This window comes from Clarias gariepinus, chromosome 18, assembly GCF_024256425.1.
Source record: "Clarias gariepinus isolate MV-2021 ecotype Netherlands chromosome 18, CGAR_prim_01v2, whole genome shotgun sequence".
Classification (NCBI taxonomy): domain Eukaryota; kingdom Metazoa; phylum Chordata; class Actinopteri; order Siluriformes; family Clariidae; genus Clarias; species Clarias gariepinus.
In genome coordinates this window covers 4462670-4487973 of record NC_071117.1, presented here as the reverse complement: position 1 = coordinate 4487973, position 25304 = coordinate 4462670, and the positions used below count along the sequence as shown (strand labels likewise).

The following is a 25304-nucleotide window of genomic DNA, read 5'->3' as shown; positions in this document are numbered from 1 at the left end:
ATGCGTCCCTAATGACATTGTTCTGCAGTGTACAGGACCACAGTCAGTCAAACACCAGGGTCACATTCAAACAGACTAAACACTGCATGAGTTAAACAAAGTTTATGGTGAATGTTTTCAAACCACTGAAACTGGACATGTAGAAACCAGACCTGCTCAGACAGACCAGACTGAGGGAGGTGTAGGTGAACCATGTGTAGATTTAACCTGAATAAATACCACACATGTGGAAGTACAATAATAGGTAGGAATGTCACTGGAGCTGCAGTTTTAACCTCCTTCAGCAGATCGAGCACCAGGACAGACATTATTATTATTATTATTATTATTATTATGCAAAAAGTCTGCAATGTAAAGTAGATGAGGATAATGTAGATTTGAAAAAATGCTCATGAAAAGATGTGAGGTGTTATTTGTTTTAATTTAGCACCAAATGTTTGGTTAATTATTTGATCAAAATGGTTTGATCTGTGTTCACTTCCTGGTGTAGATGAGAAAAAAAATAATCCTGTAGAAGACAAAGAACACATGATATTGTACGAACCCTGAGATGGGCGAGCGGTGGTTGAGAAGTTAACATCAGTTTGTGGATTAGCTGAAATAAAAATATACGACATGATGAATGATGTAAGAGAAATGTGATGGAGAGGACAATCAAGAAGTTCATACCTGTTGTTGAGTGTGTGCTCTCAGCATGTACTGATGTACTCAGGGAGTGTGTTGAAGTGGAGTGTGTGGTGTGTGAGACAGTAGTCATGGCAGGATCATCTGAAAGAATGGAATGGAAGCAGGTTGTTTCATGTTCCAGATTAACATTATCTGGATTAAAGATCCTGGTATTGAGTCTAATTTATCAGTCTTTTAGTTTACAAACTTAATGAACAAGGTCTGTTCTACATTGCACATGGAGCATTACCAGTCTTTCTTAATCACAATATGTTAACCAATAAATTAATGTGTGATATTTTTTTTACTCTCCTCTGTGTAACACTCACCTGCTATAACCAGCAGTAGAATCTCTGTGTATTTATCATACCCTGTCTGATCTATCCCACACCAGTAAGTTCCTTCATCCTCTGGTCCCAGATCAGTGATGTTGACGGTGAAGACTTTGGCTGATGTGTTGTCATTCAGAGAGAATCTGAAGTCTTTATCAGGAGATCCAGACTGAACAGGAACGTCTTTAAGGTCCCAGGTCAGACATTTACCTCTGCAGAGATACTTGTTGTTCTCTTCATATCCAGATGTGTAGTTACATTTAATCTGAACTGATCGTCCTCTGTATCCAGTTACTGTAGTTACAGCATCAGTACCAGCTGGAGAATAATATACAGTGGAATGAAATATGATCCAGGACCATGGTGTAACATATAAGACAAGAGACAAAATATATATAAAGGGATGCAGCAGAGCAGAATACGTCTGTATCAAAATATTGTGTGTGTGTGTGTGTGTGTGCCTTGTGACATAATTTGAAATGACCTATGAGGTCTATCGCTTCAGGATTGTTCCTGTTTCCGTCCACCAGATGGAGCCACTCAGGGTGATGAGTCTATTAAATTATTAAACTCTAACTAGACACACCTGTTCCTCAGGATGTGCTTAAATGTCTGGACTCAAAAGCCATGTAATTTTCCCAGGTTCAGTCACTGCTGAGGAAGCAGTACTGTGTATGCGTGTGTGTGTGTGTGTGTGTGCGCGCGTGCGCGCGCTTCGAATGTGTACTTCAAAGGATGCGGCCCAGAACTGAGACACACTGCATGTATACCTTGTACTCTAGATTCTGGGCTACTACATAAATGAAATTTTATTTTTTTATTTATTTATATTTTATTTTTGGATGTTTGCTTTCTACCCCTGACTGTGTGGATTTCTAGTGGGACTGCAGCTATATTGGTCACTTATTTATTTATTTATTTTTTTACGTCAGAAATCTTTAATGGTAAATAGTTTCTCATTTAATAAATAAAAATAAACAAGTTTGATGGGAAAATTTTTGTTTTGCTCTCTCCTCAAAAAAAAACCAATACAGGGATTTTAAATAACACTCAGAGACTAATAATCTAAATCCTACACGTCCTACAACAGGACTATCTGCTCTCGGCTAGACTCGATAGAAAACACTAAACTCACATTCTGTGTTGAACAACAGGAAGAAGAGAGATGAGACTGCAGGCCGACTGCACTGATAAAGCATTAGTCCTGATCTTTAAACACATAACCTGTAGTTAAGGACTGTTGTTCAGCTCGTATACAGATACACAAACTCTTCAAAGTCAGTTTTACACTGAAAATAAGTAGAGATAATGTTCCCATGTGTAGGTGACTTGAACATGTAGGTTTCCTCATGCAGTAAGTGAAGTGGAAGCTCCTCTGTGTGCTTCTGAAGATAACCAGGAGCTCTCAGCACCCCTGAGAACTTCACTACTTTAAACACTGGAACCTCTCTATAAAAGTTCTGTGCTAAATGTCCATCAGTGCAAAGCTTTAATGTGACACTGATACTGAACACTGAGACTGATGAGGATTTGGAAGTGTTTGTACTTACCTAGAATCAGGCAGAAGGTGAAGATGAGGACCATCTCCATTCTACATCCAGACTCACAACCTCCTCAGATAATAATAATAATAATGTTCTGTTAGTTATCGTAGACACACTCACTGTCTCTGTCTCTGTGACTCTACAGTGTGTATTTTTGTGATGTTAGAAGAAATGAACACTTGGTCACTTCCACTTTTTCAGCCAGTAACAGAAAACCTTTCAGGAAGTGTGTGCGTGCGCGCCTGCGTGTGTATGTGTGTGTGTGAGTGTTTTAAGCTCAGCTGCTATAAAACATTTTCTGTTCTGTTGGTAATGTTATAAGCAGTAAGCTTGTGTTCTTGCACTGTAAACTATAATTTAAAAGCTAGAGTTTATATGTTGTTCTATCAACCTTTAAGTTGAGAGTCTGTAATATCTGAGTGATCTAGATCCACTCTATTAGGAAAGAGTAGAATAGAATAGAATAGAATAGAACTATCATGAGTGAATACTTTAATGTTCCCTAATAAAGAATAGAAACAAATGTGTGTAATGAGAAGCAGAAAGAGGGAGACTAGGGCAGGGTTTGACCTGTACCTCTGCATGCTGATACACCTGAAACATTTGAGTTCAGTAACTTCTGGACTTATACAAGGTGACACAGAATAACGGGAATCTTTTCTTGTGGGGGAACCTCAAGAGTAAAGTGTACACGAGGTAAAACAGAGAATTCAGGATGAAATTCACAGTATCCCAGCTGAGATGTTGCAGCGGTCAATGAGGAATCTCAACACTATCAATAAAATGTATTTCTTTTATCACTTCTAGTTTTATTGAATTGTAAAAAAGTTCCTGTTTTTTTGTGTAAGTGCTGTAACCCAATGAGACCAGCCATAATCCAGGGCATGGGACAGGGACAGGGAGAGGACACTATTGCCTCTTTTATTATAATGATTCCTGTGTAGTTGTCCCTGGTCTGACATCGACATCGACCAATGGAAGGTCATGGATGGTTTCTGAGTAAAAGAAGTACATGAGCTCTTGTTACATGTTTAAAGACATAAAGGTTTCCCTCTGATTATTCAGCAGCCAGTAAACACTTTGCAATGTGGAAAAGTTTTCATGAATATTACTTTAGTCTGTGAAACTGACCAAAGCACTTCACACATGTTTATGGGAATAAAGTAACAGGTAAAAGGAGAAGTGTGGTCACCTTGAACGAGATGAGTTAGGCGAAAATGAGGAGTGTATGGCTCAGGCGCTCTACCATACTGTGATACACACCAGCACATCATGGAGAGAGACTACCTTACATCTCCGTAAGACTTGGGTGAGATTGTGAGTATGATGTGAAGATGCATTTTGATAATATTTTATTTTTTTCATCAACATTTGAATGATCCAGTTTAGAGTAGAACACATTTCCACTATGCATACTTTCTAGACATGGATACATTACTGTTGTTAAATATTCTGATGAGATATGTGATGGTAATGAATCTAACGTTATTAATGTATTTGTGTTGATAAATATGATTACTGAAAGGTATGTACCTGAGTAATGTGGCTCTTAATGCATTTTGAAATGTTTTATGAAGGCTTTACTAATTAAAGTTAAGGGATTGCTAGTTTGGTAAGCTTTAATTTCCCACTTTCACAGTGATTAAAAAGTGATCCGAAACACACCAGTAAGTTCACAACAACAACAACAACAACAAAATAATAATATTTTGGAGTGGCTGAGCCAAGGGGTCCGTTCTTCGTACGTCGCTTGACACATCCGAGATAAACTGACACATCTAAGATGAGATTATCGTGCTTATTACGATCCGGATAATTCGGTTCTTCGAGCACACCTGTTGTTGATGATTAGTATGGCTGTATTAAGTTGTCTAGGATTATTGCGCGCTCGTGCGTTGGTTTAAAAGGGGATGCATCGACAGTAGAAACACTGATCACAACCCCTTTGATTGGTTGACGAAATGGAAAAAGAGCGGCTTAACTTTTTTTTGTAACACGTGTTATGTGCTGAAATGCCCCCCTGCCATAGATTGACCCCCCCACACACAATCGCTATCAAATATTATATTAGAACATAAATTCATAGGTTAATGGTTTACAAATTACAAATTACATAAGACAATAAAAAAATAAGCAATATGAAAATAAATATGTTGTATATCAAAAATATAGAAATAATATGCATACTTTTATATTGTTTATTTTATAATAAAATTAGTTTCGTCCAATTTATCATTATAAAATATTGATTTTTGATATATATAAATATTTATTTGCATATTTTTATGACAAACCCCTGAAAAATAAATGTGTTACAAAATAAACATTATACAAGAATTTGTATTAATGGTCTCGACGGCTGTCTCGTGCCTAGGGTTTATTATAATAGTAATATCATATTTGATAATAATAAACCTATGAATTTATGTTCATATATATTATTTTAAGATTATGTGTGTGTGGGGGGGGGGGTGGTGAAGTCCATGGCAGGGGGCATATACTTTTCTTTTTCCACGTGAGTCAGTCATGCTCTTTAACCAATCAGATGTGACCCCGCAATTTCAACCAATCATAACCCGCCAGGAGCGCAGACTAAATCCTGTTTACATAAAATAAACCTGCTCCCGAGCAGGTTCAAGCTTACGGATATGTTGCTATGACAACAAATGCTAAAAGCGCATCGAAGAACGAAACAATCGAAGATCAGGACAAATCCACAACAATTAAATCCAGCTAACTGAGTTAGCGACGTACGAAGAACGGACCCAAGGTCTGGACTTAAATCCAATTGAGATGCTGTGTAATGACCATAAACATGTGTTCCTACTTAAAACAAAACCCTGTATGTGGCTGAAGGTAAACAATTTTAAAAGACGAGTGGGCCAATGTTCCTTCATGTATTTTGCATTATATAATGTATTGAAAATATTACAAGATTCAAATATGCAAATTGTGATCAGCTAATAGCCCATGAAGCCTCATCAATAACATGGAAGCTTTATTGGGTTAGAGCACCGATGTGATCAAACATATTCATGTGTTAGAATGGCCCAGTCAAAGTCCAGACCTTAATCCAACTGAGAATTGACCTTGAGCTAATCTGACTGTGCTTAAGCTACTTTGTAAAGAAGTAATAGAAAAAATAGAAACAAATGTGTGCAATAAGAAGCAGACTAGGCCAACATTTTTCTCTTTAGATGTGTGAAGCTGTTAGACACACACCCCAAAAGACTTGCAGCTGTAATTGCAGTAAAATGTGTTTCTACAAATTATAGACTCAGGGAGGCTGAATGCAAATGCACACCACACTTTTCAGACATTTATTTGTAACTTAAAAAAAAAAAAAAGATTTTTCTTCTTCCACTTCACAAGTATGTGCAACTTTGTATTGGTCTATCACATAATCCCAACAAAATTTATTTTAAGCATCAGAAGAGCCATAGCTTCCTTAAAATGAAACTACAGAAACAGCAGAGCAGCAGTATTGTAAGGTGTCTCTTCTTTATCCATAAAACCATCGCTGAAAGTTACGCAACATTCTATCTGTAATGTTCTTTGTGCAGCCCTTTTGGTCCAGCCATGTCAAAAGCAACCAGAAAAAATGATTAATATGACATTAACAGATCAACCCTTATGTTCATATTTTTTTGTTATTCAACCAGTGTTCTGGTGTCAATGAAATACGAGCTTGTGAGAGGCTTATGATACGCACGGGAAGACCTTTCTGCTTGAAGATGGGGTGGGATTTTTCCCTCTTGGCTCTTGACGAAGGCGGTCGCATCTGCTCTCCCTCCCTTATCTCTCCCCGCTTGCTTCTCTTGTCTGTCTTGTGAATATATTCAGAGACTCTCCTCGTCTTGCTCTTGAAAATTAAAAAGGAATATGGATTTGATCAACTGGTCTCTGAATGCAATTGACACGATCTTCTCGACGAGAAGTGTGGGTTCTGGGGAACCTACTTGTCCTGCTGGGACGTTTGCTGCTGGATACACGATGGACAGTTGGGAGAAGTGGCGCATTGTGTGCCTGGCCGCACTGTCTCTGGAGGATGTTGAAGATATCTACCTATTCGGAACTCTGATAACTGGGATTCTGCTGATTGGATTAGGTGGGATACTTGGATATCGAAAAATCTTAAAAGCAGTCAGTCTCAACCCCAAGAGACTGGCTGGCTGGCAAATAGTGGTGACGAGAGCTGTCGGTAATCAGACTGTGGTTCTGGACCGCAAATTGGATAATATCTTGGAGAGACTAGCAGCTATGCAACGTGATTTGGACAGACCCGCAGACCAGTGATGGACATTAAATATCTGTGAAATTGGCAGATATTGTTCGAAACCTGGAAAATATGATTTTCTTTTTCGGCTGCCCCTTTTTTCTTCCAGCTACTGCATTCAAGGCCGTGGCTGGAGTCATAACAAACTCCCCGAAGACCAAGATAACGAGACGCTCTGGAATCCTACTCCCTCCCCCCTTCAAGGACACCTGGCGCAGACTATTACGGGATGCTACAGGCTTACAAACTGATACGCACGCACTCACGCACACACATAACAGCTACAGATAGACACTCTACCTTCCCCATATCCAACGCCTTCGTGTGCTTTTATTCCCTTCAATGTGGGCAGGCGGAATCGGGACCAGCGCTCTCTAGCTGCAGGGACTGGAGCTGTTTGCCTACATTGGACATTTCCTATCCCCTGTACCCTCATCGTTGCAATGTTTATGTCTTGTGTTTACATGTTTTTATGTGCTTGTTGCTGAGGTATTTTTGTACCCCTGATCGCACACTGCCCTTTTCGAAGGACAGTCTGGGAGGGGATTTTTTACCCTCGTATCCTAATGTATCTATTTCTTATCTTCTATGATGGCGCTGTTTAGGCGGCTGCCGTCGCGACTCTGTGGTCGCACAAAAACATTTCACTGCATATTGTACTCTGTATGATTGTGTATGTGAGAAATAAAATTTGAATTTGAATTGAATTTGGATTATTGGTTAAGAAACTCAGAAGAAAACAAAGGAAAACTAAAATCATAAAAACATAAAAACAGATAAAAAAATAAACAGACCTCTGCCATCTATGCGAGAACGGACAGGGCTCTGGAAACTAAAACTAAAAACTAATATCCTCTCGGGTCCTTTGCCCTTACAGCGGATTTGAGCTGGACTGACGCGTGCCGTTCCCTCTACTCTCTTGTCGGCGTCTTAGGGAGGCAGAGGCTTGGGCTGTGCCTCTGTCACTTAACTGCGCGCTTCGTCTGTGTGTCTTTCTTTCATTGCTTTTGTCTTGACCCTGAAACCTTACCGTGCTACCTAAATGATCGTACAAAGTGTGGAGGTATCAGGACCCTTAAATTAACATGCAACTCTAGTTATTAGTTACGTTTAGATTCTGGTAGACTAAATCAGTTTGCTTTGTGGCTGGGTCTAAACTCTGATATACAGGTTCAGAAAAAGAGGCTTTTTCTCTTTCTTGGGCAGGAGCAACATTTTTGTCGTTTTCACTATCTCGATTCTTCTGAAATGGAAAAAAAAATCATTAATCTGGTTGTAAGTAAGATATTGGTAGAAGTGATACCTGAAGCAAATCAGTGGCACGTACCTCTTTGTGTGTGTCTGTTCCAGAGCCTGTGGAGACATGAGAAGGGAGACGAAGAGTGATTTAATATAAAGTAAATATACTGTGCTGTCATGCACACTCGGAACGCGACCGGCTCTAGGACCCGGAAGTTAAGCGGTCGCAAACCAGGAAGTATAAAAGAGGTAAACAAACCATAGCACCTCGCTCAGTCATTGAGTTTTGCCGATGCCACGTCGGAATTCTACATCTAACTGTGAGTACTCACCTTTTTGGTTTCAATTCCTGATCGAGTGTGTATCTAGAGGACGCGGGTTAGATTGCGTCTTTCCCTTGCTCCCCTTTTGTGAGAGTCCTTAGATTAAAAGCGTGATTATCCTGCCTACTCGTGTTCTTCCGCGTTTGGGTTTACCATTCACGCTACAAAGGGCTAACCGCTAAAGCTACATCTTCTGGTCATCTCAGGTTAGTTCTTGACAGAATGACTGAGCCTACCGCGGTGAACCCAGCGGATTACGCGCACCTCTGCGATGTGGTTGATTAGCACGCCAAGCTTATCAACACGCTAACCGGGGAGATCGCTAATCTGCGCCGGGACCTCCAAGATGTTGCGGCCCTGCGTCGCGAGGTCGCGTAGCTCCGGCGGGAGAACGCGGATCTCCGGGCGGCTGTGGATAGCGCGGCTAGCCGGTCTCCCGTCGCGGCGGCCGTGGCGCCGCTCCAACCCCCCCCCCTCCTTCTGATGGATTTTTGGCACTTCCGGATAAATGGGACGGCACGGACGGGAGGTGTAATGTGTTTTTAACTGCGCTTGATCTGGTGTTTGAGTTTAATGCCACCAGGTACTCCACCGATCGGCTACCCATCGCACTTCTGGTCTCATTGCTATCCGGGCAGGCAGCTGAGTGGGCCACAGCAGTTCTCCGGGCGGATTCAGATACCGCGCACTCATACAATGAGTTCACCCGCCAACTCAGACTCACGTTCGAACACCCAGCGGGCGAGGTGGAGACCGACACCAAACTCTATCATCTGCGGCAGGGAGAATCGTCCGTGAGCCGGTACGCTGCTGAGTTCCGGACCCTCGGCGTGCAGACCGACTGGGGAGCTGCCGCTTTCCGGACATCCTTCTACGAGGGACTGGCTCCACGCATCAAAGATGAGCTCGCCGGGCGAGAGCTTCCTGCTACCCTGGAGGGGTTGATCCAGCTCGCCCTCAGTATTGATCAACGCATCCTCTCCCGCCCGAAGCCAGCCCCTAGGACCCTGCCGCCTGCACCCACCTTCTCCTACACCTCACCACGACCACCTACTGCTCTCACCACCTCCGCTACTGGACCAGTCGGATCTCCACCTCCTGCCGTGGTTGACACCGGAGCCGGGGAACCCATGCAATTAGGACGCGCCTCCCTGACCGTGACGGAACGCGAACGACGGTACCGAGAGGGGCTGTGTGCCTACTGTGGGTCGGCGGCGCACCACCGGGCTATCTGTCCGATTCGCCCGGGAAACGCGCAGCCCCGGTGAGTGAAAGAGGAGACTCACCGGGCCCCCTCCACCTCTCCTCCACAATCGACGCCACCATCTCACGCTTCACGGTTCAGGTAAACCTCCAAATTGGCCACAAACGAGTTCGAAGCACCGCGTTCATCGACTCCGGTGCCGCGGGTAACTTCATTGACTCTAATTATGCCAAAGATTTGGGGGTGAGGACTGAGGCGTTATCCCAGCCGGTAAAAATCACTTCAGTCGACGGTCGGCCCTGTATCATCCAGCCCTGTCACCCATCAGACCCAACCCATCACGCTCGCCATAGACCAGCACCCGGAACAGATCCAATTCCACCTAACATCCATCTCATCACCGCCCATCATCCTCGGCTATCCCTGGCTGCTCCAACACGACCCGATCGTTTCGTGGACCCAGAACCGGATTCTCCAGTGGGGGCCGACCTGCGCCGAACTCTGCCTACAGGCACGGACTGGGACGTGTTCCAGGGAGTCCGAGGCCCCCGACGTCGACACCAACGCCATTCCTGTCGCCTATCGGGACCTGGCCGAAGTTTTCTGCAAGAGACGAGCTACCCACCTCCCACCTCATCGCCCATACGACCTGGCGATAGAACTTCAGCCGGGTTCCGTCCCTCCCCGCGGCCATCTCTACTCGTTATCCACCTCGGAGACGCAGGCGATGGAGGAATACGTCACCAACGCTCTCCGTCAGGGAACCATCCGGCCCTCCACCTCGCCTGCCGCCGCGGGGTTCTTCTTCGTCAAGAAAAAAGGGGGGCGAACTTCGCCCATGTGTCGACTATCGGGGGCTAAACAACATCACCATCAAGAACCTCAAACAGCTCAATCCACGGCAGGCACGGTGGGCGCTATTTTTTGAACAATATAATTTTCATCTTTCTTACCGCCCGGGGTCGAAGAACACCAAAGCCGACGCCCTATCACACCAGCATGAGGACGATCTCCCCCGGGCGGAACCCGTGCCTATCATCCATCCATCACGAATCCTCGCACCCCTCCACTGGGATTTGGAGACCAGGGTCCACCAGGCACAGGCGGCGGAGACCAAACCGGCAGGTGTGCCGCCTGGACGACTCCACGTGCCCCAACATCTACGAGCGGAGGTCCTCCAATGGGGCCATTCGTCCATCATCGCCGGACATTCTGGGGCCCGACGAACCCTATCGTTTATTCAACGGGCATTCTGGTGGCCCTCCTTGAGGAGAGACGTCCGCGAGTTCGTTCAGGCGTGCCCGGTGTGCGCCAGGGCAAAGGACACAAATCAACCAGCTCCAGGAGAACTCCAACCACTCCCTGTTCCTCGACGGCCCTGGACGCACATCGCTCTGGATTTCATCACGGGCCTGCCGGTTTCTGAGGGTAAGGACACCATATTAACCATCGTTGATCGGTTCTCCAAGGCCGTGCACCTGGTGGCCCTAGCTGGACTCCCCTCAGCAAGGGACACAGCGGAATTGATTTTGGAACACGTAGTCCGACTGCAGGGGTTCCCAAAGGACATCGTCTCGGACAGAGGGCCCCAGTTCACAGCCCGGTTCTGGAAGGCCTTCTGCCGTCTGATCAATTCCACCTGTAGTCTATCATCCGGTTACCACCCCCAGACTAATGGTCAGACGGAACGGACCAACCAACAACTGGAGCGCTACCTAAGATGTTTCGTTTCCGATCGCCAGCGCTCCTGGGCCCGCTACCTCAAATGGGCCGAACTGTCCCACAACCTCCACGTCTCCTCAGCCACCAACCTAAGCCCATTTGAGATGTGCCATGGTTTCCAACCTCCGATGTTCAACCATCAAGAACCGGAGGTTGACGTACCATCGGCCCAACAGTTGGTCCGTAGGTGTCGGCGGATATGGAACCAAGCGAATCGCGCCATCCAGCAAGCCAACACCAGCTACGTTGCCCAGCATCGCCGCCGACACCCGCCGGGACGTTTGTACCACGTAGGTGACAAGGTATGGTTATCAACAAAGAACCTCCATCTGCACACTGAGTCAAGAAAATTATCACCAAGGTTCATCGGACCATACCGCATCACTTTACGGATTAACCCTGTCACCTACCGGCTCCAGCTGCCTGCGGCGCTCCGGATCCATCCAGTCTTCCATACTTCACAACTAAAACCCTTTATCACTTCACCTCTGGTTCCACCCACCCGCCCTGCTCCTCCTCCCCGAATCATTGACGGCGGTCCTGCCTACACTGTGCGACGAATCCTTGATTCGCGCCCTCGGGGCAAGGGCACCCAGTACCTGGTCGATTGGGAAGGCTACGGCCCCGAGGAGCGATCTTGGGTTCCAGCACGGTTCATCCTCGACCCTGAGCTCATCCGGGACTACCGTCACAGGGTATCCTCCACCTCAGGACCGTCTGGAGCCGGTCCTGGACAGGGGGGTACTGTCATGCACACTCGGAACGCGACCGGCTCTAGGACCCGGAAGTTAAGCGGTCGCAAACCAGGAAGTATAAAAGAGGTAAGCAAACCATAGCACCTCGCTCAGTCATTGAGTTTTGCCGATGCCACGTCGGAATTCTACATCTAACTGTGAGTACTCACCTTTTTGGTTTCAATTCCTGATCGAGTGTGTATCTATAGGACGCGGGTTAGATTGTGTCTTTCCCTTGCTCCCCTTTTGTGAGAGTCCTTAGATTAAAAGCGTGATTATCCTACCTACTCGTGTTCTTCCGCGTTTGGGTTTACCATTCACGCTACAAAGGGCTAACCGCTAAAGCTACGTCTTCTGGTCATCTCAGGTTAGTTCTTGACATGTGCAGTATCTGAGTATTGTGACGGTGGTGAGTTTTATATGTTTGGTCGTGTAGATAACACAGACGTTCCACTTTAAATGCTGAAAGAAAAGTAATCATTTTTCATTTCATGTTCTTGCTTTAGTGTGTATCATTGTTCTTGTTCATACATACAGTACTTTATGTATTTGTTGTTGTAGTTGTTGGATGTTTCTTTTTTCTTGTGGCATGAATACATTAATGTCCACCTGCCTTATATTATGTAAGTTCCCCTATTCGCCACCAACACAGTGATGCTCTGTGTGTTCTGACCTCTTGTCTATCAGTGGCAGTATTAACCTTTTCATCAGTTTGAGTTACAGTAGCTCTTCTATTGAATTGGACTCCACGTGCCAGCCTTCACTCCCCATGTGCAGGAGTGAGCCTTGTACGTGCTAAACACTACAGACCAAGAACATCCCAAGAGTTTTGGAGTTTCTTCAACCTTTAAGTACAAAATGTTTCCTTGCTGCCTAATAGATCCCACCCACTTCTAGTCACTGTAACAAAATATTGTAACTGTAGCTACTTTAAAAAGAACCAATTAGTGATGGCTGGATGTCTGGACTAGTAAAACTAAGAACATTTTTATACACACACAATAACAAGAGCTGACAGGATTAGAACCAAACAGCTGTTTTTCCATTAGAAAAAAAAAACATAAAAAAAGCTCCAGTTTGCTAGAGAGCATAATTCAATTCAATTCAATTTTATTTATATAGCGCTTTTAACAATGGTCATTATCCCAAAGCAGCTTCACAAGAAAAAAAATAAAAGATTTTTTTTTTTTTTTTTTTTTAAGAAAGAAAAGAAAAGAAAATATTTGGAAGTGTGTATGTGTGAGAAAAATGTGTCTAGATAATAATTAAATGAATGAATGATGAATGAAATGTCTCTGATGAGCAAGCCAAGGGTGACGGCGACAGTGGCAAGGAAAAACTCCCTGAGATGGCAATAGGAAGAAACCTTGAGAGGAACCAGACTCAACAGGGAACCCATCCTCATCTGGGTGATAACAGATAGAAATAACATCAAGTGTGTTGTGCAGGTGAAAGTTCAATATATCAGAAGTTGTGTAGATTCATTTCAGCAGTAGGTGCAGAGGGCAGATGGGGTCAGATCACTGGAAGCACAGGAGCAGGATGTGTAGCTCCAGCCATCATAAAGCAGAACCTAGCTGGAGCAGGTCCTTCTCAAGATGCTTTAGAAACCTTGCAGGGTTGGCCTTTGTCTACTGAAGCTGGCACAATCTCCAGATGTCTCAGGATGGGTAGAAAAATACAGAAAAGATGGAGAGAATTAGCGTAGTTGCCATTCAGGATAAGTGTAATGGAGTATCTCAGATCACTATCTTGTCTCAATTCAAGTGTGTCACAATAATAATGTACACACAGCGCCGCGCTACCGTATGAAACGTACATTCACATCAACTACCAAACAGAGTTTTATCAGTAATCTCCCAGAGTTCCCAACTTCGATTAGATCACCGTCTGACCCCACAGAACTCGATCAGGCGACTGAATATTTAGAGTCGACATTTCGCTATACCCTAGATAATGTAGCTCCAGTCAAAAGAAAAATTATTAGAGATAAAAAACTTGCTCCCTGGTATAACGATCACACGCGCACTTTAAAACAGACCGCTCGGAAATTAGAACGTAAATGGCGTCAAACTAAATTACTAGTATTTCAAATAGCATGGAAGGAGAGCATCCTGAACTATAGAAAAGCTCTTAGTGTAGCTAGATCAACATATCTCTCCACTCTTATAGAAGAAAATAAAAATAATCCTAGATTCTTATTTAATGCTGTAGCCAAATTAACCAGAAATAAGACCACTGCAGAAATCTCCACAACAACATCATGCAATAGTGAGGACTTCATGAACTTTTTTAATAATAAAATTGTAAATATTAGGCATAAAATTGAGGTTTTGAAACCGAACAATGTAATTGATGCAGATGTTAATCTAGCCATGTCAGACCAGAACCTAGAATACTTTACTCCCCTTGAAGAGAATGAACTAATTTCACTCATCTCTTCTTCAAATTCATCAACCTGTATATTAGATCCTGTACCGACACATTTTCTTAAACAGATAGTACCAGCAATAATAGAACCCCTGTTGAGAATAATTAATTCTTCACTCAGCATTGGATATGTTCCAAAATCTTTTAAATTAGCAGTTATCAAACCAATAATTAAGAAACCTGACCTCGACCCCTGTCAGCTGTCCAGTTACAGACCAATATCAAACCTCCCCTTTATCTCTAAGATCCTGGAAAAGATAGTAGCGGAGCAGCTATGCTCATATATACATAGGAATGGCATACATGAACTGTATCAGTCAGGATTTAGGCCTCATCACAGTACAGAGACGGCGCTCGTTAAAGTAGTAAATGACATTTTATTGGCCTCTGATCAGGGTTGTGTAACTATGCTTGTATTACTTGACCTCAGTGCAGCTTTTGACACTGTTGATCACGCTATTCTTCTTCACAGATTAGAAAATGTAGTGGGAATTAAGGGTACAGCCCTCTCCTGGCTCAGATCCTATCTGACCCATCATTATCAGTATGTAGACTTAAATGGTGATTATTCTGCATGTTCTCCAGTGGAGTTTGGCGTTCCGCAGGGTTCAGTTTTAGGTCCACTGCTTTTTTCCCTTTACATGCTTCCTCTGGGCAACATAATCCGTAAGCATGGTATTAGTTTTCATTGCTATGCTGATGATACACAGTTATATGTCTCAGCAAAACCTGATGAGAAAAAACAGCTTACTAAAATTGAGCAATGTGTGCAGGACATAAGAAATTGGATGCTAACTAACTTCCTTCTGCTAAATCCGGATAAGACAGAAGTTCTAGTCATAGGACCGCATACAGCTAGGAGTAAAATTTTAGATCATACCGTAACTTTAGATGGCCTTTCTGTTCCATCAAATGCAACAGTGAAAGACCTTGGTGTGATTATTGATTCCAGCCTTTCATTTGAAGCACATGTAGATAATATTACCAGGATAGCATTCTTTCACCTCAGAAATATTGCCAGAATAAGAAATTTATTGTCGCTAAACGACGCAGAAAAACTAGTTCATGCTTTTATCACCTCTAGGTTGGACTATTGTAATGCCTTACTGTCTGGTTGTTCAGCTAGATGCATAAATAAGCTTCAGCTAGTCCAGAATGCAGCAGCGAGAGTCCTCACCAGAACCAGAAGATATGAGCACATCACCCCTATCTTATCTTCACTCCATTGGCTCCCTGTGAAATTTCGCATTGATTTTAAAATACTACTCTTGACATATAAAGCATTAAATGGTCTCGCGCCGCAGTACCTGAGCGAACTGCTAGTGTCTTACGATCCGCCACGCCTACTTCGATCAAAGGATGCAGGCTGCTTGTCAGTACCGCGTATTATGAAAAATACAGCTGGGGGCAGAGCTTTTTCTTACAAAGCCCCAAAGTTATAGAATAGTCTTCCAAATAGTGTTCGGGACTCAGACACAGTCTCAGTGTTTAAGTCCAGGCTAAAAACCTATTTATTTAGCCGAGCATTTTTATAAATAGATTTGCCATAGGTAAAGGAGCAGATCTGGGGGACTCATGGACGTAGAGTATTATGGTGAACTGGTATGTTTGGATGCTGTCTTCCTCACTCTCATTGATCACACAGGTTTGCTGATGGTGAGGTGATTGCTTGCTTTACATGTCAGGAAGCCCTCATGTTTGTGTTTCCTTCTGGCTCTCCCTTTTAGTTATGCTGTCATAGTTAGTCCTGCCGGAGTCTCTGCTTGCACTCTACAGTTAATATACATTCACATTATACATTGTGTGACTGTGACCATACCTAACTGCCATCTCTCCTCTTCTTCTCTTTCCCCCCCTCTTTCTTTTTCCTCTCTCCTCCTGTCCCCCCCTTTCACTCTTTCTCTCTCTCTCTGTCGAGCTACACATGTCGTTCCTGAGCTGCCAGTGATCCAGACTCCCTCTGCCCTCCGGACCTGTCTGACCCATCCTGGTGCCCCGCTTCTGGCTGAAGATCTCGTCACATGGATGCCCCGTGTGTCTCTCTGGGATGCGTCTGGTGTCTGGGAATGATTCTCTCTACCTAGAAAATGGTTCTGGCCTTGACTGGTGTTGGCAACTGTTTCTCTGGGGACTTGACAGCTCGATAGTTCATGACTGGAACTTCTTACAAGTCTACCTGGGTCTTCAATAACTACCTGGACTCCATATTAACATCAATTAACATTAGCTATTATAGCTGAACTGCCTCCCACCCTACACACTGTATAAATGCAGATCATTTACTGCTTTCTGTTTCACCCAGATGAGGATGGGTTCCCTGTTGAGTCTGGTTCCTCTCAAGGTTTCTTCCTCTTACCATCTCAGGGAGTTTTTCCTTGCCACTGTCGCCCTCGGCTTGCTCACCAGGGACAAACTGACCATTTTGATTCATACAAATTCACATTTCATACAAACCTAAATAATTCTTTTGACTATGTAAAGCTGCTTTGCGGCAATGAAAATTGCTAAAAGCGCTATACAAATAAAATTGAATTGAATTGAATTATGAGGTTATGGGTTGAGTTACGCGTATGCCAGATTAAAGAGATACGTCTTGAGCCTACTTTTGAATTGGGAAACCGTGTCTGCTCCCCGAACAGTGTCTGGAAGGCTATTCCAAAGCTTTGGAGCCAAATATGAAAATGCCCTGCCCCCTTTTGTAGATTTTAAAATTCTGGGAATTACCAGAAGTCCGGAGTTTTGTGATCTTAAGGGACGTGGTGGATTATAGCGTATCAAAAGACTGGTTAGGTATGAGGGAGCTAAACCATTTAAAGCCTTGTATGTAAGTAGTACTATTTTGTAATTAATTCTAAATTGAACAGGTAGCCAGTGCAGGGATGATAATATAGGTGTTATATGATCATATTTTCTGGATCTAGTGAGAACCCTGGCGGCTGCATTTTGGACTAACTGAAGCTTGTTTATTGAGGATGCAGGACAACCACCTAGTAATGCATTACAATAGTCCAGTCTGGAGGTCATGAATGCATGAACTAGCTTTTCTGCATCAGATACGGATAGGATACTCCTAAGTTTGGCAATATTTCTAAGATGGAAAAAGGCTGTTTTTGTGATATTGGAAATATGATTTTCAAAAGACAAGTTGCTGTCTAATATCACGCCCAGGTCTTTTACTGTTGAGCTAGTAGTAACAGTACATCCTTCTAAACGCAGGCTGAATTGTGAAAGCTGTTGTGTGCTGGTTTTTGGGCCGATGAGCAATATCTCTGTCTTATCTGAATTTAGTAAAAGAAAGTTATTGGTCATCCAATCTTTTATGTCCTGGACACACTCTGTTAATCTAGACAACTTGGGTATTTCATCTGGTTTTGTTGAGATGTATAATTGGGTATCATCAGCATAACAATGGAAACTAATCCCATGCCTTCTAATGATGTTTCCCAGGGGAAGCATGTAAATTGAGAACAGGAGAGGTCCTAAAACTGACCCTTGTGGGACACCATATTTCACTGGCATTACATCAGACGGTACTCCATTTAGATCTACAAAATGGTATCGATCAGACAGGTATGATCTAAACCATTTTAATGCCTGCCCCTGAATACCTATATGATTTTGTAGGCGGTCTATGAGAATATTATGATCTATGGTGTCGAATGCAGCACTTAGATCAAGTAAGACTAATATTGAGATGCAGCCTTGGTCTGAAGCTAAAAACAAGTCGTTTGCAATCTTAACTAGTGCAGTTTCTGTACTATGATGTGGCCTGAAACCTGACTGAAATTCTTCTAGGATGTTGTTTTCCTGCAAGAATGTGCATATTTGAGCTGATACTACTTTTTCTAATATTTTTGATATGAACGGAAGGTTTGAAATCGGTCTATAATTTGTTATTTCATTCGCGTCCAAATTAGATTTTTTAAGAAGCGGCTTAATAACTGCCAGCTTCAAAGGTTTAGGGACGTGACCTAGATATAATGAAGAATTAATAATGTTTAGAATTGGCTCTCCAACTGTAAGAATCACTTCTTTTAAAAATCTGGTTGGTATTGGGTCTAACAGGCACGTTGTTGATTTAGCTGAGGTGATAAGTTTATACAGCTCTTCCTGTCCTATACCTGTAAAGCACTGAAAATCTAAATGTGAAGCTCTTGGCTGAACTAGATCATGAGATGCTATTAGAGGTTGAACCTCTGTTATTTTCTTCCTTATGCTATCGATTTTTTCATTAAAGAAGTCCATAAAATCTTCACTACTAAAATGTTGTGGAGTACTCTCTGCAGGCATCTTAGGTTTTGTTAGGCAGGCTACTGTACTAAATAAGAACTTGGGATTGTTTTGGTTTCTTGCTATCAGTTGGCTAAGATGCTCAGTCCTAGCGGTTTTTAGAGCCCGTCTATAGCTGCACATACTGTCTTTAAACGCAATTCGAAAAACTTCTAATTTAGTTTTTCTCCATTTTCGCTCAAGGTTACGGGTTGCTCTCTTTAGGGCGCGAGTATGACTATTGTACCAAGGAGCAAGTGTTTTATCTCTGACTTTTTTTAATCTGATGGGAGCAACAGTGTCTAATGTACTGGTAAAAATAGTACCCATGCTGCTGGTCACTTCGTCTAGATCGTCTGCATTTAGGGGTCTAATAAGAATTTGGGACAGATCCGGTAGATTACTTGTGAATCTGTCTTTAGTAGTCGGATTCATATTTCTAACAAATCGATAACGTGGAGAGACACAGCTAATCTGTTCTACAGGTAGAGTATATATCAGGAGGTGATGATCTGTGATATCATCACTTTGAGTTAAAATCTCTATATTAGTGACATCTATACCATGAGATATAATTAAATCTAGTGTATGATTACAGCGGTGAGTTGATCTATTTATATTTTGTTTAACCCCAAAGGAATTTAGTAAGTCCATAAATGCGAGGGCTAAAGTGTCATTAGCATCATCTACATGAATGTTAAAGTCACCTACTATCAACACTTTGTCAGAGTTAACAATTAGGTCTGATAGCAGATGTCCAAATTCTTTTAGAAAATCGGCATATGGCCCTGGGGGTCTGTACACGGTGGCCAGAGTAAAATATAGCGCGGGTTTATTATGTATTTCATTAAGTGCAACATTAATGACGAGCACTTCAAATGAGTTAAACCTGGGCCTTATTTTCTGAGTAACAGTGAGTACATCTTTGTAGATAGTGGCGACACCACCACCGCGACCAATTAGACGGGGCTCGTGCTTATAAAAATATCCTGACGGAGTAGACTCATTCAGACCAATATATTAATTTGGTTTAAGCCAGGTTTCAGTGAGGCAGAGTGCGTCAAGGCAATGATCTGATATAATTTCATTAACAATAAGTGCTTTAGGCGTAAGGGATCTAATGTTGAGAAGTCCAAACTTTAGAGGTAGACTTCGATTACTTATTTGGCCTTTTTCTGGTTTAATGGTTACCAGATTGTTTCGGCTGGATTTAACGAATTTATTCTTTTTTCTCATTAATCGGGGAATAGACACAGTTTCTATAGTACAAGCTATGTGTGTGCGTCTATTAGTATGGTGAGTTGTATTGTGGCTGATATCTAAAGAATCTGAGGTATGACTTACCGCAAGTCAGATGGTTCGTAATGTCCTGGAGATGTTGTCAGAGAGGACCGCTGCTCCAGCTCTGCTAGGGTGCAGGCCATCTGTGCGGTAGAGCCTAGGACGCTCCCAGAAAACATTCCAGTTATCAACAAAGGGTAATCTCTGTTGTTGACACCAAGATTGTAACCATTCATTGAAGGCAAATAATCTACTGAACCTCTCGATTCCTCTCTGAAATGTCGGAAGTGGTCCAGATACGACGATCTTTGTCGTGGGTGATGTGCTGCGGACCTTCTCAACCAGGCTCCTGAAGTCCTTCTTTAGGATCTCCGTCTGCCTCAGCCTGATGTCGTTGGTGCCAGCATGGAGAACCACAGCTCGAATGTTCTTCCTCAGGGCCGCAGGCACCTGTGCAGCAACATCAAGAACACGTGCACCAGGTAAACAGCGCGTGTACGCCTTACCTTTAGCTGTGGTAGCACGCACGTGCCGGACAATGGAGTCTCCGATGACCAGCGCATCGTGTGCCGTCTCACGGAGAGGAGCGAAGCGGTTTCGGGTTGAGATCTCGAAGACGGGTGGTGGCGGAGGAGGAGAGGTCCTCGCCCGGGGCTTGGCGCGCGTCTTCCGCTGCTGAAGTTTCCAGGCCTCGTGGTATCCCGGCGCCGGGGTGAAGGAAAGCTGGGCAGGCTGCGTTCTCGGTGCGTTGGACCTGGGCAGAGAAGCACGCGGAGTAGAGGTTGTCGGAGAATTCTCATGCCGAGAATTTACCTGGGACAGGTGAGCGTCGGTCCGCGACGATTCCAGCGTGGCTTTCCGCTGCTGTAGCCGGGCCAGCTTCACCTGTAGGTCGCGGATCAGCTTCTCCACGGCCTCCATCTCCAAGTCCACCGAGTGCAGCTCCAATGTCTCCTCACCTGCACACAGGGGCAGAGACCCAACCGACATGGTGTCTAAAAATAGAAATAACCGGTGCGAAAGAGCGTAAACAAACTTGTGATAGCCGGGCTAACGGGCTAGCGATGCTAATGAAAAGCCGGCTAGAAGCGGTGTGCTGCAAAACTATTAAAACTTATACGATATAAACTTATACGAAAACGATATAACACGCGTTTCGAGTGAATATATTATAAGGTAGTATGAAATACTTATCTGTTATATGTTTACTCTTCGTAAGGGGACGAAAAAGTAGAAAAATTGGTCAGTCTGGCGGAGCTCGGGAAAAAGCAGCCAACAGCAGCAATTCCAATGTGAATTCCTTTGTTCATTCCTCCAAAGTGCATAAAAATTGCACTTTGGAGGAATGAACAAAGATCATGTGGTCTTTTTTAAAAGAAGGAAACAAAAGAGTGAATGAAACCGTGTGTGTGTGTGTATGTGTGTGTGTGTGTATGCATTACCCCGTGCTCTCTTTTTCCTCTGTAGGGTGACAGTGAATAACAGGGCAATAAGAACCAGCGCTAGAACCACAGACACACTAATGATGACTGTAAGAGTTGGGAATCCTGGAAGAGAGACATTACCGTACTGTGAAAGACAATTTACACCCATATTTTGATTATTTAGATCTTTTGGTTTCATTTGAAAGAGGGCTAGGGTTATCTTTACCAACTGCAGTTTATAACATTGTTGCTCTTTAGTATTTTACCAAATGTAATAAATCATTCTATAATTCCTATTTTTTTTTTCTAAACAATGGAATGAAACACAGCTGGCAAGTCAAATACAGAGAAGCAGTGCTGCGAGGTTCTACTGGTGTAACAGTAATGGAAGAGTTCTACAGTATGAGTACATGACCACAGTGTTACACCAATACCTGATGATACTGATGCGTCCCTAATGACATTGTTTTGCAGTGTACAGGACCACAGTCAGTCAAACACCAGGGTCACATTCAAACAGACTAAACACTGCATGAGTTAAACAAAGTTTATGGTGAATGTTTTCAAACCACTGAAACTGAAAATGTAGAAACCAGACCTGCTCAGACAGACCAGACTGAGGGAGGTGTAGGTGAACCATGTGTAGATTTAACCTGAATAAATACCACACATGTGGAAGTACAATAATAGGTAGGAATGTCACTGGAGCTGCAGTTTTAACCTCCTTCAGCAGACTGAGCACCAGGACAGAGACCATATTATTATTAATATTATTATTATTATTATTATTATTATGCAAATAATCTGCAATGTAATGTAGATGAGGATAATGTAGATGTAAAAAATGCTCATGAAAAGATGTGAGGTGTTATTTGTTTTAATTTAGCACCAAATGTTTGGTTTATGATTCAATCAAAATGGTTTGATCTGTGTTCACTTCCTGGTGTAGATGAGAAAAAAACATCCTGTAGAAGACAAAGAACACATGATATTGTACGAACCCTGAGATGGGCGAGCGGTGGTTGAGAAGTTAACATCAGTTTGTGGATTAGCTGAAATAAAAATATACGACATGATGAATGATGTGAGAGAAATGTTTTGGAGAGGAGAAACAAGAAGTTCATACCTGTTGTTGAGTGTGTGCTCTCAGCATGTACTGATGTACTCATGGAGTGTGTTGAAGTGGAGTGTGTGGTGTGTGAGACAGTAGTCATGGCAGGAACTTCTGAAAGAATGGAATGGAAGCAGGTTGTTTTATGTTCCAGATTAACATTATCTGGATTAAAGGTCTTTTAGTTTACAAACTTAATGAACGAGGTCTGTGCTACATTGCACATGGAGCTTTACCAGTCTTTCTCAATCACAATATGTTAACAAATGAATTAATGTGTGATATTATTTTACTCTCCTCTGTGTAACACTTACCTGTTTTAACCTGCAGTAGAATCTCTGTGTATTTATTATACCCTGTCTTCCCTATCGTACACCAGTAAGTTCCTTCATCCTCTGGTCTCAGATCAGTGATGGTGACGGTGAAGACTTTGGCTGATGTGTCGTCATTCAGAGAGAATCTGAAGTCTTTATCAGGAGATCCAGACTGAACAGGAACGTCTTTAAGGTCCCAGGTGGGACAGTTACCTCTGCAGAGAAACTTGTTGTTCTTTTCATATCCAGATGTGTAGGGACATTTAATCTGGACTGATCGTCCTCTGTATCCAGTTACTGTAGTTACAGCATCAGTACCAGCTGGAGAATAATATACAGTGGAATGAAATATGATCCAGGACCATGGTGTAACATATAAGACAAGAGACAAAATATATATAAAGGGATGCAGCAGAGCAGAATAAGTCTGTATCAAAATATTGTGTGTAGGTGTGTGTGTGTGTGTGTGTATGTGTGCGCCTTGTGACATAATTTGAAATGACCCGTGAGGTCTATCGCTTTAGAATTGTTCCTGTTTTCATCCATCAGATGGAGCCACTCAGGGTGACGAGTCTATTAAATTATTAAACTCTAACTAGACACACCTGTTCCTCAGGATGTGCTTAAATGTCTGGACTCAAAAGCCATGTAATTTTCCCAGGTTCAGTCACTGCTGAGGAAGCAGTACTGTGTATGCGTGTGTGTGTGTGTGTGTGTGCGCGCGTGCGCGCGCTTCGAATGTGTACTTCAAAGGATGCGGCCCAGAACTGAGACACACTGCATGTATACCTTGTACTCTAGATTCTGGGCTACTACATAAATGAAATTTTATTTTTTTATTTATTTATATTTTATTTTTGGATGTTTGCTTTCTACCCCTGACTGTGTGGATTTCTAGTGGGACTGCGGCTATATTGGTCACTTATTTATTTATTTATTTTTTTACGTCAGAAATCTAATTTACTTTAATGGTAAATTTTAAATAGTTTCTCATTTAATAAATAAAAATAAACAAGTGTGATGGGCAAATTTTAGTTTTGCTCTCTCCTCAGCAAAAACCAATACAGGTATTTAAACAAGAAATATTAATATTTAAAAAAATCCTACAACAGGACTATCTGCTCTCTGCTAGACTCGATAGAAGACACTAAACTCACATTCTGTGTTGAACAACAGGAAGAAGAGAGATGAGACTGCAGGCCGACTGCACTGATAAAGCATTAGTCCTGATCTTTAAACACATAACCTGTAGTTAAGGACTGTTGTTCAACTCGTATACAGATACACAAACTCTTCAAAGTCAATTTTACACTGAAAATAAGTAGAGATAATGTTCCCATGTGTAGGTGACTTGAACATGTAGGTTTCCTCATGCAGTAAGTGAAGTGGAAGCTCCTCTGTGTGCTTCTGAAGATAACCAGGAGCTCTCAGCACCCCTGAGAACTTCACTACTTTAAACACTGGAACCTCTCTATAAAAGTTCTGTGCTAAATGTCCATCAGTGCAAAGCTTTAATGTGACACTGATACTGAACACTGAGACTGATGAGGATTTGGAAGTGTTTGTACTTACCTAGAATCAGGCAGAAGGTGAAGATGAGGACCATCTCCATTCTACATCCAGACTCACAAACTCCTCAGATAATAATAATAATAATAATAATAATAATAATAATGTTCTGTTAGTTATCGTAGACACACTCACTGTCTCTGTCTCTGTGACTCTACAGTGTGTATTTTTGTGATGTTAGAAGAAATGAACACTTGGTCACTTCCACTTTTTCAGCCAGTAACAGAAAACCTTTCAGGAAGTGTGTGCGTGCGCGCCTGTGTGTGTGTGTGTGTGTGTGAGTGTTTTAAGCTCAGCTGCTATAAAACATTTTCTGTTCTGTTGGTAATGTTATAAGCAGTAAGCTTGTGTTCTTGCACTGTAAACTATAATTCAAAAGCTAGAGTTTATATGTTGTTCTATCAACCTTTAAGTTGAGAGTCTGTAATATCTGAGTGATCTAGATCCACTCTATTAGGAAAGAATAGAATAGAATAGATTAGAATAAAATAGAACTAATCATGCTTGAGTACTGTAATGTTCTCCAAAAAAGAATAGAAACATATTTAATGAGAAGCAGAAAGAGGGAGAATAGGGCAGGGTTTGACCTGTACCTCTGCATGCTCATACACCTGAAATATTTGAGTTCAGTAACATCTGGACTTATACAAGGTGACACAGAATAACGGGAATCTTTTCTTGTGGGGGAACCTCAAGAGTAAAGTGTACACGAGGTAAAACAGAGAATTCAGGATGAAATTCACAGTATCCCAGCTGAGATGTTGCAGCGGTCAATGAGGAATCTCAACACTATCAATAAAATGTATTTCTTTTATCACTTCTAGTTTTATTGAATTGTAAAAAAGTTCCTGTTTTTTTGTGTAAGT

General features: G+C 42.6%; 1 protein-coding gene across 1 annotated transcript; it reads right to left on the bottom strand.

Annotated features, from left to right (window-relative positions):
• Positions 1 to 202: 202 nt before the first annotated feature.
• LOC128506987 (CMRF35-like molecule 1) lies at positions 203 to 24481 on the bottom strand. Its single transcript, XM_053477603.1, has 6 exons — positions 24442 to 24481; positions 23083 to 23190; positions 22870 to 22989; positions 22610 to 22669; positions 670 to 768; positions 203 to 207 (listed from the first exon to the last, which is right to left on the bottom strand). The coding sequence occupies exons 1-6, from the start codon at positions 24479 to 24481 to the stop codon at positions 203 to 205; spliced, it is 432 nt and encodes a 143-aa protein (XP_053333578.1).
• Positions 24482 to 25304: the final 823 nt, after the last annotated feature.

Coding starts and splice junctions, on each gene's coding strand:
- LOC128506987 (XM_053477603.1), bottom strand. CDS start 24,481: ATGGAGATGGTCCTCATCTTCACCTTCTGCCTGATTCTAG. Junction 23,191..24,441: donor CACCTTCTGCCTGATTCTAG/GTAAGTACAAAC, acceptor ATTATTCTCCAG/CTGGTACTGATGCTGTAACT. Junction 769..22,609: donor CACTTCAACACACTCCATGA/GTACATCAGTAC, acceptor CCATTCTTTCAG/ATGATCCTGCCATGACTACT.